A 13,978-nucleotide genomic window follows, 5' to 3' on the forward strand; every position below is an offset into this window, starting at 1 on the left:
AAATACGGGTACATTACTAAAGTGGCCAGTGGTTCCTGATCTATGTCTATAGGCAGCCGCCACTGATGTGCTCCATGCTCTATTAGTGTTTGAATGATTCAGGTCACCGTCACTTCCAGTCTCTGCATAGCTGAGCCTGATACCTATAGGCATGTCCCCTGTTAGTCAGCCCGTTTTAGAACTACATCACCCTAATTACGGACCTGTCCGGCGTAAGAGGCGGCACATGGGAGAAACACTTTTTTTTTTAAAAGCGTTGTGTTTTAGAAACGTTTTTATTGGACTAGCTCAGCTAGGCCCCTCCCTCCCTCCCCCTGTCTGTCTGTTTTTCTTCTGCTTGGTGCCTGATGAATACGACCCTGGGAAGGATGTAAGGTGTTTGAGTTGACTACTTCAACTGTCGAAGGGGAGATGGCGCCTAATTGGTTGAGGAACGGACAATTCAACCCAATACAATTTTAAAGCACTTTGAGATTGAGGAAAAAGCACTAAGCCACTATAAATGCAGATTCTGTTCACGAATCATAATAACTTGCTGATGTTTGCACTCTAGTAAAGGACTTAGGAGTGAAATTCCTGAGTCTGAATGGAGCGAGACCTCAGGTGCTGCATCTTATCGCTGTCTTCTCACCTCATGTGGCGGACAATGGGCCGTGTTCTGGACAATACCTCTTTCGACAGAGGATGTAGGCCTCCTGGGGAAAAACGGCAAAATGAGCGTCGTTATTGTGCAAGTTCAGGTTGTACCCCCGGTCCCGACGAGCGCACTCTCATTTCGTGCCAACCTTGTCCTTCGCAGGCCCAGACACACAGTCACAGTCACTCACATTCACTCAGTCTCACTCGTACGTTCACGGTTCACGCCCTCTAGCATTGGTTGTGTCTGAATGGCACATGGGGCCCTGGTTATAGGGCCCAACTCCCATTTTTGAGTTGGCTAATTATGAAAAGCGTCATCTCTCAACACCTTGTCATACACTGTTTGGAGACGAGGGACAGGACACTTTGATTTGTCTTTTTTTTGTTGTTGTTCTCACACTCTTTCAGATGAATCCCTGGAGGGCTAACGGAATATCTGCCAGACCCAATCACACCTTTGTTTTTATGGATTCGTTTTTTAGGAACCAGAATGATTGCTGGCCGAGATAAAAAATATATATATATATTGCCCACAGACACACTCCCGGTTGACGGACTCACTCGCGCGTCGTACACACACACACACACACACACAGAGTGACAACAGCAGATCACTTCCACAGCAGAAGCAGGGTGAACAACCGACGCTTTCCTGCTAGACTAGTTGGTGCTCGACATTGAATGCTGTTTTGTTTACGATGACGTCCCATACATAGAGTTGGCTGTGGTTCATGATGGAGCTAAAGCTGTGTATCTCTCTCCCACGCTTTTCCTCTCCCTCGCTTTCCCCTCTCTCTTATTCCCACCCTCCCCTTTCTCTATCCCATCTGTCTCTCTCCCCACTCTCCTGCTCCTCCCTCCCTATAGGAGCTGTGTCCCAGCAGACGTCTAGAGGCCGTGCCAGACGTATCTGACTACAGAGAGGACGATCACCAGTGACACGCCAGCGGGGGGTGGAGAGAGAGACCGTGCCTGTTGGAAAACCTGTTGGATCTTTTATTACAGATTATCACACTGCTCTCCTAACTACCACTCTCCCCCTTTACACACACACACACACACACACACAGAATCACACACACTCCTCTAGAAGTAGCCCTAGAGAGTCACATAAACGTCTCGCAGTCACTCAGACACGCCCTCCGAGACCCAGAGTTGCTTCCCAGGGGTCGTAGTGGGAGGGTGTGCCCCCCCCCCCCTCTCGGTGCACTCCGCTGGGGGACGGAAGTAGAGGAATGGCCCTGGGGGAATGGGAATGGCTGGCTGGCTGCCTCGCTCAGTGAGACGGCGGCTTATGTAACTAACGGCCCTCCTCATCGTCCTCTCCTTGGCTAGCTAACGCAGCTGGGCCTTGGATGTCCACAGGCACTGGGGAGGAGCTCTTCATCAATCTCCACTAGGGAGATCCAGCTTCTAATTTTCAGGCCTCTCTTCCTCTCTGGGTTCAACTTCACATTGTTTGTTGTTGTTTTTTTATCCTTTTTTTGTTTGTTTTTCTTTAACCATTTTCCAGGAGGATCTTTCAGGGTGTTTCGGATATGTGCCCCCTCATGGACTCCTGCAGGTTACAGGGAGACACACAATTTGACCTGTGTACACGTCTTCTTCCACCCACACCTGTAGCAGGTGGGATCGACCTCTGAGACCTCCCGCTTGTCTCCCGTTGGCTCAGGGATGCCCCGACCGCCTACGAGCACATTGGCGTTTTGAAAATGCTGTTTGGACTGAAGGGACAGCCATTTTTATTTAGTGAGGAAACTAGCTGACTTCCAGTGCAACTACAGGACTGACTGCCTGATATTAGTCTCCGCTGATTTTTCGCTCTTGTTTTGATGTTGTTTTGTTTTCCCCCATCTCATCTGAGGATTGAGCCAACCAGGGAGCAAAATACACAGACACAAGAATCCCACTTGGACACAATCAAAGACCGTTTTGCTTTCCTTTTCTCTCCTCTCTCTCTCTTTCTCTCTCTGTTTACACAGTAGCCCAGCTACAGTGAGACCTTTCTACCGAGGCAGAAAATAAACTGCTATGTTGCGATCTTTTTACGTCTTGACCCGCATCAAATCAAACACCTTGCAATCAATCTCTACCTCTCGATCGCTCCATCCCCCTTTTTAAAACATCTGTGTCAGAGCCACATTCATACTCAGTCGGTCACAGACAAGAGCAGCGTACAGACGGAACCATACAATCTGCAGACGGAAGCAATCTGTCATCTTCGTCTGGAAGGGGAGAAGGTTATTGGGTCTGAATGTCATTGAACTGAACCAGAGGTCGTTAAAATATTAAGTTATTGATCCGGGCTTTCATTGAACAGGGAATGTATAGCAGGTCAACCAAAGCGATCTGCCTCATCCGCTGTACCTAACTGACCTTCTGACCCCTCAAAGTTGAGTTGTTGTTTAAAAAAAAAAAAAAAAGTTTGAGTCTTAAGGACTAGATGAGAGTGAGCTTGTAATGAATAAAGAGGAAATTTACGTTTTTAAAACGGCTTCACCAAATCATATACATTATGCTTTACTGAGACATCCTACTTCTTTTCTTTAGAAAAGGGAGGGCCCAAGATTTTTCGAAACCCCACCGAAACGATCAAGCCATATCACAGCTTTTACATTTTTTTTTTTATTGCACAATTTTATTTTTGTATCGTACAATCACTAAGCCTTCAATTAAGTTATTTACCTCTCGCACGCGCACATTTCTTGATATTCCTTTTAAAAACGTCAAGATATTTACCCAAATCCACTGTAAGGAACCATTTTTAAAGACTAAAGTGGAGAAACCAAGCAATTTAAAAGCATCAGCCTTGAGATTGACCCACATTTGAGCAGAGCTTGTCGTTGTCGTCCTCCTGTATAAAGCCAGTACTTCAAGCATAGAGCGGCAACGCCTCAATCTTACGAGAACACGTCTTTTTTTTAAATAGCGGCTCTTGTTTAGCTTCATGTTCCAGTCTACTTTTTATGTTGACCTGTGTGTTGAAACAAAAGGCCTTCTAGTGGAGTTTCTTTAAGCCTTTAGCTGTCAGAGTCCAACTCAATCAACCCCCCCCCCCCCCCCTATCTCTGTCTTATCTCCCCCGTTTCAAATACCCTCTGTCTTATCTTACCCCCTCCTCTCAGACAAGGCCGAAGGTCAACTTGAATAGACGCCCGACAACTTTAAGCAGAGGGACAGAGTTGTTTTATGAACACGCGGTTTAGGGAGGGCCGATCTATCTCCCTTTCTCTTCATCCCCCTCTTTCCGGTGAACATGCAGAGACGTGGGTCTTCTCTCGTCCTGGTCCGATTGAGAAGGGGACTCCTCTACCTCCCTCTCTAACCCCGTCAATCCCTCTCCCTCTCTCTCTCTGTGCCCTTTCTCTTAATCTCTCCCTCGCTCTTTATCTATAATCCATCCCTCCATCCACACACCCCAGACAAATCCCCCTCCCTCCCTCCCTGGGTATTCCCCTCCCCTCTCCCCCTGTGTGATGCCGGGCAGCAGTAAGAGTGGAGGTGTGGGTGGCCTCCCCTCGCCCCCCCACACCGCCTCCCCGTCCCGGCCACTTCGCCCGTCCCGCTACGTGCCCGTGTCAGCGGCGACAGCCTTCCTGGTGGGATCCACCACGCTCTTCTTCTGCTTCACGTGAGTACGACCAAACCACACACTCATACACGCGTCATACACAGACACTCAAACGCACAGCGTGTACACGTCCTACACAAGTCTGACACACACACACACAAACACACGAGACCGTCTCCTCAAACACACCCACACCTTTACATACCTTAAGGGAACATTTCGGCATTTCGTGTATGATCAGTGAGAAAGTCCATATTGCAAATGTACGGTCCCTTACTAGACGTCCGAAATCGTTTGTAAAATTCGCGGTCGGCGTCGGGCCGTGCGGTAGGGCCAGACCTACCGGGAAGTCATCAAATGAACTTTGTCGGACATTTGGTTTCCGTTTTATAAAATAAACAAGTTTTTGACCGTTTTTCCGCTATCCCGGAATTTCCCACAAGAGGGCATACGGAATCATATGGCAATTTGGCAAAACATCACGAATCACGACGGGGCCTTATCTCGAAAACGGAAAATATTTCGAAGCCGGAACTTGGTGAGCGTAGGTTTGGCATAATGGGCAGTTGGCCCCGAACAAGATGGCGTCTAGGCCTCAACGGTTTTTGAGTTATGGCCGTTTTTCTGGGATTAAAGGTCCAAAATGGAAATAGAGAAATTATTTTTCCACTTCAGGTCAAAGTCAAGGAGCCTCCGGTGTCAATAAAAAAAGAACCAGCCATTTATCTATCGTCATTTAAGAGAAACGGAACAATGACAACTTGGCGATGGTCACAAATAGGCGTTTTTTTTTTTCAACGGTTACAGATCCAGTTGCAGGGTGTTCATACGAATCTTTTTAAAGTGTGCTGCGGAGCTCTGCGAGATTTCTGTGATTTTCTATGATTTTCTGAAATAACACACACATACTAAACCCTCCGTAAATAACTCAGTTCTTAACGTAAAGACTTAAAACTCAGGATTATGTAAAAGCATACCCCAATGAGGATATGTGGTGAATTATAGCTTCCTGTGCCAACCGGAAGTGCCTTAAATGGTGTCTCAGGGGCTGTTTCGAAGGGTTAAAAAAGTCAGATCTGTCCAAAACTTCATATATGTGATTAGGCAACCCCCATGAACTGTAAATCAGTCATTTTTTCCCCAGAAAAATCAAAGGAAAAAAAAATCACACTAAAACACAAATTGGATGGAGGGACGTATTGGGGTGCGTAGAGACAGACAGTGGCTGCAATAGTTAGCTTTGTTGGAGCTAAAAAAGAACCGTCAGACCTAGAGTTCCGAAACTTTAGAAACCTGTTCTAGACCTCCGGTCGATGGTGCGTGGTGAGTTACGTGGCTCTAGACGGTTCTCGGACCGAGAAACAGCCTCGTACATTTGCAATACCTTCAATTCATTTTGACCATTACAAAAATGACGACGTTTAGAAAAGTCTCAGAGACGCAAGGCTAGGTGCATTGAAACCGGCTCGGCCCATAGAGACGGACCCCAACGTTTCTGTCCGATAGCTCGTTCAAGGACCCCGTAGCAAGGCATGGAAAAAAGTGGATTTTCAGCACCAATTAGGGTTTTTCTCGGACACCAAATGACCTATCGAGCCGAAACTCGGGATTCGGGGTCGCCTCACATAGGACTTCACATAATGTCCGAACTGGACCCGCAGCTAGAACGTAACTATGTGTTTTACCTTTTTATTATGTTTTAAACTAAAGGCGCTGTGAATTATGGGACTGCTCTGACATATGTGATAGTTGGCTTCTAAATGAGTAGGAAAAAGTGGGTTTGGTGTCATAATGACATCTAATTGACTGATGGACACTGACTTGCTAGTTGACTTTTGTGCATTTGCAATATGTTTAAACGGAGAGGGACCATCACCAAAATGGCATCTTGAAATCAACACAAAAAATGGCATCACCATAGTCTCCAGACTGTGCTGAGTTCAACGAGCTATCCCGCTTGACCGTAGCTCGCTCGGTCTAAGCGCAACGACCATTAGAAAAGTAGGCCCAAAATGAAGCCTGCCCCACAATGTCATTTGCTTTTGAGTGACAGTGAGAGAACCGTTAGGGTGAGAAGAAAAATTACACCACATGAATGTTCCTAAGGTCCTCCCGATCCGTACAAGCCTAACCTTGACCGTGTGGCATTAACCCTTAACAATAAAACAGTGTTTTTTGATCTCACAGATTAGTGTCATCTCTCCCCATAGGAATACATTGCCTGCACCCCTAATTTCAACCTGAAGTCTATATGGGTTATGAATGCCGTATGAACCTGTCTTCGGTACCAGTCCATCAGGCCACTATGAGGTCTACCTGTGTTGATTCTGAGCTTCCTGGACCAACCGGAAGTGGTTAAAATGCCCCTAAAAGTGTTTACCCATACCCTGCCTGCAGTTTGATAGACATAGTGCATTCAACCCTGTGTAGATCAGTCAATTCTTAACGTAAAGACTTAAAACTCAGGATTCTGTAAGTGGCTATGTCAATCAAGATATGTGTTGACTTATAGCTTCCTGTGCCAACCGGAAGTGCCATAATTGGTGTTTCAGGAGCTGTTTCGAGGTGTTAAAAAAGTCTGATCTCTCCAAAATGTCATATGTGTGACTAGGTAACCCTTCTGAACTGTAAATCAGTAATTTCTCCCAACAGATGTCAAAGAAAAGCTCCCTCACACACACACAGGAAGGATGGAGTGATAAAGTGCGGTGCTTAAAGACACAGAGAGCAGGAAATGGCATCACCATAGTCTCCAGACTGTGCTGAGTTCAACGAGCTATCCCGCTTGACCGTAGCCCGCTCGGTCTAGGCGCAGCGACCATTAGAATAGTAGGCCCAAAATGAAGCCTGCCCCACAACGTAATTTGATTTTGGGTGAGAGTGAGAGAACCGTTAGGGTGAGAAGAAAAATTCCACCGCAGGAATGTTCCTAAGGTCCTCCCGATCCGTGCAAGCCTAACCTTGACCGTGTGGCATTAACCCTTAACAGTAAAACAGTGTTTTTTGATCTCACAGAATGCAGTGTCATCTCTCCCCATAGGAATACATTGCCTGCACCCCTAATTTCAACCTGAAGTCTATATGGGTTATGAATGCCGTATGAACCTGTCTTCGGTACCAGTCCATCAGGCCACTATGAGGTCTACCTGTGTTGATTCTAAGCTTCCTGGACCAACCGGAAGTGGTTAAAATGCCCCTAAAAGTGTTTACCCATACCCTGCCTGCAGTTTGATAGACATAGTGCATTCAACCCTGTGTAAATCAGTCAATTCTTAACGTAAGGACTTAAAACTCAGGATTCTGTAACAGCATACCCCAATGAGGATATGTGTTGATTTGTAGCTTCCTGTGCCAACCGGAAGTGCCATAATTGGTGTCTCAGGGGCTGTTTCGAAGGGTTAAAAATGTCAGATCTGTCCAAAACTTCATATATGTGATTAGGCAACCCCCATGAACTGTAAATCAGTCATTTTTCCCCAAAAAATTCAAAGGAAAAAAAAATCACACTAAAACACAACTTGGAAGGAGGGACGTATTGGGGTGCGTAGAGACAGACAGTGGCTGCAATAGTTAGCTTTGTTCGAGCTAAAAAAGAACCGTCAGACCTAGAGTTCCGAAACTTTAGAAACCTGTTCTAGACCTCCGGTCGATGGTGCGTGGTGAGTTACGTGGCTCTAGACGGTTCTCGGACCGAGAAACAGCCTCGTACATTTGCAATACCTTCAATTCATTTTGACCATCACGAAAATGACGACGTTTAGAAAAGTCTCAGAGACGCAAGGCTAGGTGCATTGAAACCGGCTCGGCCCATAGAGACGGACCCCAACGTTTCTGTCCGATAGCTCGTTCAAGGACCCCGTAGCAAGTAATGGAAAATAGTGGATTTTCAGCACCAATTAGGGTTTTTCTCGGACACCAAATGACCTATCGAGCCGAAACTTGGGATTCGGGGTCGCCTCAGCTAGGCCAACACATAACTTAAGAAATGGACCCGCAGCTAGAACGTAACTACGTGTTTTATGGTTTTTTTATGGTTTGAACCCAAGGCGTTGTGAATTTTGGGCCAGCTCTGAAGTATGTAATAGTTGGCTACTAAACGAGTTGGAAAAAGTGGGTTTGGTGTCAGTTTGTATCAGTTTGGTGTCAGAATGATATCTAATTGACTGATGGACTCTTGTCCACTTGACTCTTGTACATTTGCAATATGTTTAAACAGTGAGGTACCATCACCAAAAGCGACATTCTGAAATCAACCCTAACGAGCGATTGAGATGAACCAGAATCACTGCAAAGCCATCCCGAGTTCATCGGGCCAGTCAATTTCACATTCCTGCAGGATTTTTATAGCATGACCAATTCGTGATGGTACCTGCCCATTGAAACATATTGCAAATGCACAGTGACTTTGAAAAAGTAAGGAAACATAAACAAAAAAAATCCAAAATTTTTATTTTTGGGTGACCAGTTGCACGTGCATTTGCAATATGATTCTATAGTGAAAAAACATCACCAAAAGCGACATTCTGAAATCAACCCAAACGAGCGATTGAGATGACCCAGAATCACTGCAAAGCCATCCCGAGTTCATCGGGCCAGTCAATTTCACATTCCTGCAGGATTTTTATAGCATGACAAATTCGTGATGGTACCTGCCCATTAAAACATATTGCAAATGCACAGTGACTTTGAAAAAGTAAGGAAACATAGAATAAAATATTTTTTTTTTGGGTTACCAGTTGCACATTTCAGATCACCAGTTGCACATTTCAGATCACCAGTTGCACATTTCAGATCACCAGTTGCACGGAGGAAAATCGTTACTTTTGACTTTGACTTTTGACTTCCTATGACATCATATTGCAAATGGACAAAACAAATGCCTTATGCACAAGTAAAACAAAAACAAATTATGATAATACAAGTTGACAAAGGTATAGTTTGAGCAAAGTATAGTTTGAATTTTGAGCATGACAAATTCGTGATGGTAAAACATATTGCAAATGCACAGTGACTTTGAAAAAGTAAGGAAACATAAACAAATGGACATAATGAAATCATCATTATTTTTTTCCCGGTTACCAGTTGCACGCGCATTTGCAATATGATTCTATAGTGAAAAAACATATTGCAAATGGACATGATGAAATCAACACAACGAGTGATGGAAATGAACAACTATCACTGCCCGGCCGTCCCGAGTTCATCAGTTCAGTCAATTTTGGCCCCCAAAAAAATTGACCTTTGACTTTGACTTCCTATGAAATCATATTGCAAATGGACAAATCATATTCCTTATGCACAAGTAAAAAAAAAAAAATTATGATAATAACATTTTACAAAAGTATATTCATACACTTCTTACACATGATTAATTGTCTTAAAATCGAAACAATTTCGAAAAACGGTCCAGAAAGCACTTTTTTTAGTTTTTAAAGTTTTAAAAAAAAATCAAATTTTCGACTTTTGACATCCTATTAAATCATATTGCAAATGGACAAAACATATGCCTTATGCACAAGTAAAAAAAAAAAAAAATTATGATAATAAAATACGAATAAAGTATGTTGATATAGTTCTTATACGTGTGTAATTGACACAAAATTCGAAAGAATTTTGAAAAACGGTCCAGAAAGCACTTTTTTAAGGGTGTGTGAAGTTTTTTATAAAATTGACATTTTTGACTTTTGACTTTTGACTTCCTATGAAATCATATTCCAAATGGAGAAAACATATGCCTTATGCACTAGTAAAAAAACAAAAAAAATGATAATAAAGTATGACTAAAGTATGTTGATAAAGTTCTTATACATGTGTAATTGACATAAAAATTGAAAGAATTTTGAAAAACGGTCCAGAAAGCACTTTTTTAAGGATGTGTGAAGTTTTTTACCAAATTTTGACATTTTTGACTTTTGACTTTTGACTTCCTATGAAATCATATTGCAAATGTACAAAACATATGCCTTATGCGCATGTAATTAAAAAAAAAAAAATTGATATCAAAATTGGACAAAAGTATATTCATACAGTTCTTACACATGTGTAATTGACAAAAAAAGCTAAAGAATTTCGAAAAAAGGCCCAGAAAGCACTTTTTTAAGGGGTGAAAAGTTTTTGAAAAAAATATCCTATTTTCAAAATTTTTCTTTTGGATGTTGACTTGGGTTGCATTTCCAATATGAAAAACCCCGGTGGAGCGCACTCGCCCCCTGTTGGATTTTTGAGGTGTTACAATTGGCAATTGCCATATGGCATTTGCCATATACTTTCCACGAATCAACTCCGCTTTGGGTGGTATTGGACATTGTGTACATGGTTTGTCCAATGCCAATATCTTGCCATTCATTTTTGTACAATTCAGGGGGGTATTCCCTCATAAACACTGCTATCACCACACACACCCTCACTTGGTTTGTTCTCTGCCTTTCTAGAAAGACACTCGCATGCACATCAGTCCTCACACACCAGTCCCCTACGGCCTGTAGTGTGACAGTTATTGAGTAGTGCACCATCAGTCAACCCCTGACAATGGGACAGAGCAGAGCAACGTCAGATGTAAAGACATGTACTCAACATGCTCCTCAGCTCTCTCTCTCTCTCTACTCAACATGCTCCTCAGCTCTCTCTCTCTCTCTCTCTACTCAACATGCTCCTCAGCTCTCTCTCTCTCTCTACTCAACATGCTCCTCAGCTCTCTCTCTCTCTCTCTCTCTACTCAACATGCTCCTCAGCTCTCTCTCTCTTTCTCTCTACTCAACATGCTCCTCAGCTCTCTCTCTCTCTCTCTTCAACATGCTCCTCAGCTCTCTCTCTCTCTTCAACATGCTCCTCAGCTCTCTCTCTCTCTCTCTCTCTCTCTCTCTCTCTACTCAACATGCTCCTCAGCTCTCTCTCTCTACTCAACATGCTCCTCAGCTCTCTCTCTACTTAATATGCTCCTTAGCTCTCTCTCTCTCTACTCAACATGCTCCTCAGCTCTCTCTCTACTCAACATGCCCCTCAGCTCTCTCTCTACTCAACATGCTCCTCAGCTCTCTTTCTCTCGCTACTCAACATGCTCCTCAGCTCTCTCTCTCTCTCTACTCAACATGCTCCTCAGCTCTCTCTCTCTCTCTCTCTCTCTCTCTCTACTCAACATGCTCCTCAGCTCTCTCTCTCTACTCAATATGCTCCTCAGCTCTCTCTCTTTCTACTCAACATGCTTCTCAGCTCTCTCTCTACTCAACATGCCCCTCAGCTCGCTCTCCTTTTCTCTCTCTACTCAACATGCTCCTCAGCTCTCTCTCTCTCTCTACTCAACATGCTCCTCAGCTCACTCTCTCTCTCTACTCAACATGCTCCTCAGCTCGCTCTCTCTCTCTACTCAACATGCTCCTCAGCTCGCTCTCTCTCTACTCAACATGTTCCTCAGCTCTCTCTACTCAACATGCTCCTCAGCTTGCTCTCTCTCTACTCAGCATGCTCCTCAGCTCGCTCGCTCTCTCTCCCTCTACTCCACATGCTCCTCAGCTTGCTCGCTCTCTCTCTCTCTACTCAACATGCTCCTCAGCTCGCTCGCTCTCTCTCTCTATACTCAGCATGCTCCTCAGCTCTCTCTCTCTCTCTACTCAACATGCTCCTCAGCTCTCTCTCTCTCTCTACTCAACATGCTCCTCAGCTCTCTCTACTCAACATGCTCCTCAGCTCTCTCTACTCAACATGCTCCTCAGCTCGCCCTCTCTCTCTACTCAACATGCTCCTCAGCGCTCTCTCTCTCTCTCTACTCAACATGTTCCTCAGCTCTCTCTACTCAACATGCTCCTCAGCTTGCTCTCTCTCTACTCAGCATGCTCCTCAGCTCGCTCGCTCTCTCTCCCTCTACTCCACATGCTCCTCAGCTCGCTCGCTCTCTCTCTCTACTCACATGCTCCTCAGCTCGCTCGCTCTCTCTCTCTACTCACATGCTCCTCAGCTCGCTCGCTCTCTCTCTCTACTCACATGCTCCTCAGCTCGCTCGCTCTCGCTCTAATCAACATGCTCCTCAGCTCGCTCGCTCGCTCTCTGTCTCTCTAATCAACATGCTCCTCAGCTCGCTCTCTCTCTCTACTCAACATGCTCCTCAGCTCTCTCTCTCTCTACTTAACATGCTCCTCAGCTCTCTCTCTCTCTACTCAACATGCTCCTCAGCTCGCTCGCTCGCTCTACAACATGCACTTCAGCGCGCTCTCTCTCTCTCCCTCTACTCCACATGCTCCTCAGCTCGCTCGCTCTCTCTCTACTCAACATGCTCCTCAGCTCGCTCGCTCTCTCTCTACTCAACATGCTCCTCAGCTCGCTCGCTCGCTCTCTCTCTCTAATCAACATGCTCCTCAGCTCGCTCTCTCTCTACTCAACATGCTTCTCAGCTCGCTCGCTCTCTCTCTCTCTCTCTACTCAACATGCTCCTCAGCTCTCTCTCTCTCTCTCTCTCTCTCTCTCTACTCAACATGCTCCTCAGCTCTCTCGCTCTACTCAATATGCTCCTCAGCTCTCTCTCTTTCTACTCAACATGCTCCTCAGCTCTCTCTCTACTCAACATGCCCCTCAGCTCGCTCTCCTTTTCTCTCTCTACTCACATGCTCCTCAGCTCGCTCGCTCTCTCTCTCTACTCACATGCTCCTCAGCTCGCTCGCTCTCGCTCTAATCAACATGCTCCTCAGCTCGCTCGCTCGCTCTCTGTCTCTCTAATCAACATGCTCCTCAGCTCGCTCTCTCTCTCTACTCAACATGCTCCTCAGCTCGCTCTCTCTCTACTTAACATGCTCCTCAGCTCTCTCTCTCTCTACTCAACATGCTCCTCAGCTCGCTCGCTCGCTCTACAACATGCACTTCAGCGCGCTCTCTCTCTCTCCCTCTACTCCACATGCTCCTCAGCTCGCTCGCTCTCTCTCTACTTAACATGCTCCTCAGCTCGCTCGCTCTCTCTCTACTCAACATGCTCCTCAGCCTGCTCGCTCGCTCTCTCTCTCTAATCAACATGCTCCTCAGCTCGCTCTCTCTCTACTCAACATGCTTCTCAGCTCGCTCGCTCTCTCTCTCTCTCTACTCAACATGCTCCTCAGCTCGCTCGCTCTCTCTACTCAACATGCACCTCAGCGCACTCTCTCTCTCTCTCTCTCTCTCTCTCTCTCTACTCAACATGCACCTCAGCGCGCTCTCTCTCTCTCAATTCAATTCAATTTGCTTTATTGGCATGACGTAACAATGTACATATTGCCAAAGTTTATTTAGGATATTTACAATATAAAAATGAGAATCAAAATTGTCAACGGGACAACAGTAACAACAATAACCAAGTGTCAAAATAACCATACATTCAACAATAACAATAAGTATACAGTAGAGGACATGTGCAGGTTGATTGGTCTGCCAGACACTGTCGCTCAACTTATGGCAGGCAGTAATGTAGTGTGCTGCCAACCCACAGCTCTCTGCGTCCTCCCCCAACAGGACGGGTAGCCTACTCTCATCAGAGAGGTCTTTGAAACCTTGAATAAGGGTTTCAAATTTGGGGAAATGACACACTCTAATTGTTTTATATTTTTGACATTTTGTCAGGAAATGCAGCTCCGTCTCAGGTTCTGCTGTTCTGCAGTGGTTGCACAGCCTTTCCTCTACAGGGAGCCAGGTTTTCCTGTGTCTACCCTTCTCAATGGCAAGGCTGTGCTCACTGAGCCTGTACTTTGTCAAGGTTTTTCTAAGGTTTTGATCAGTAACCATGGTCAAATATTTAGCCACAGTGTACTGTCG

At 45.2% G+C, this 13,978-nt stretch overlaps 1 protein-coding gene across 3 annotated transcripts in view; it reads left to right on the forward strand.

Annotated features, from left to right (window-relative positions):
- LOC139418864 (palmitoyltransferase ZDHHC5-A-like) overlaps window positions 1-13,978 on the forward strand; it is a 49,567-nt gene that overhangs the window by 15,597 nt on the left and 19,992 nt on the right. For all 3 annotated transcript variants that reach the window (XR_011635363.1, XM_071168619.1, XM_071168618.1), the window contains exon 2: window positions 1,507-4,270. Coding sequence is in view for 2 of the 3 variants with exons in the window: in XM_071168619.1 (XP_071024720.1) it covers window positions 4,116-4,270 (155 nt within the window). In the remaining variant the exon portion in view is untranslated. The remainder of the gene's footprint in view (window positions 1-1,506; window positions 4,271-13,978) is intronic.

The sequence above is a fragment of the Oncorhynchus clarkii genome, chromosome 10 (assembly GCF_045791955.1).
Source record: "Oncorhynchus clarkii lewisi isolate Uvic-CL-2024 chromosome 10, UVic_Ocla_1.0, whole genome shotgun sequence".
Classification (NCBI taxonomy): Eukaryota; Metazoa; Chordata; class Actinopteri; order Salmoniformes; family Salmonidae; genus Oncorhynchus; species Oncorhynchus clarkii.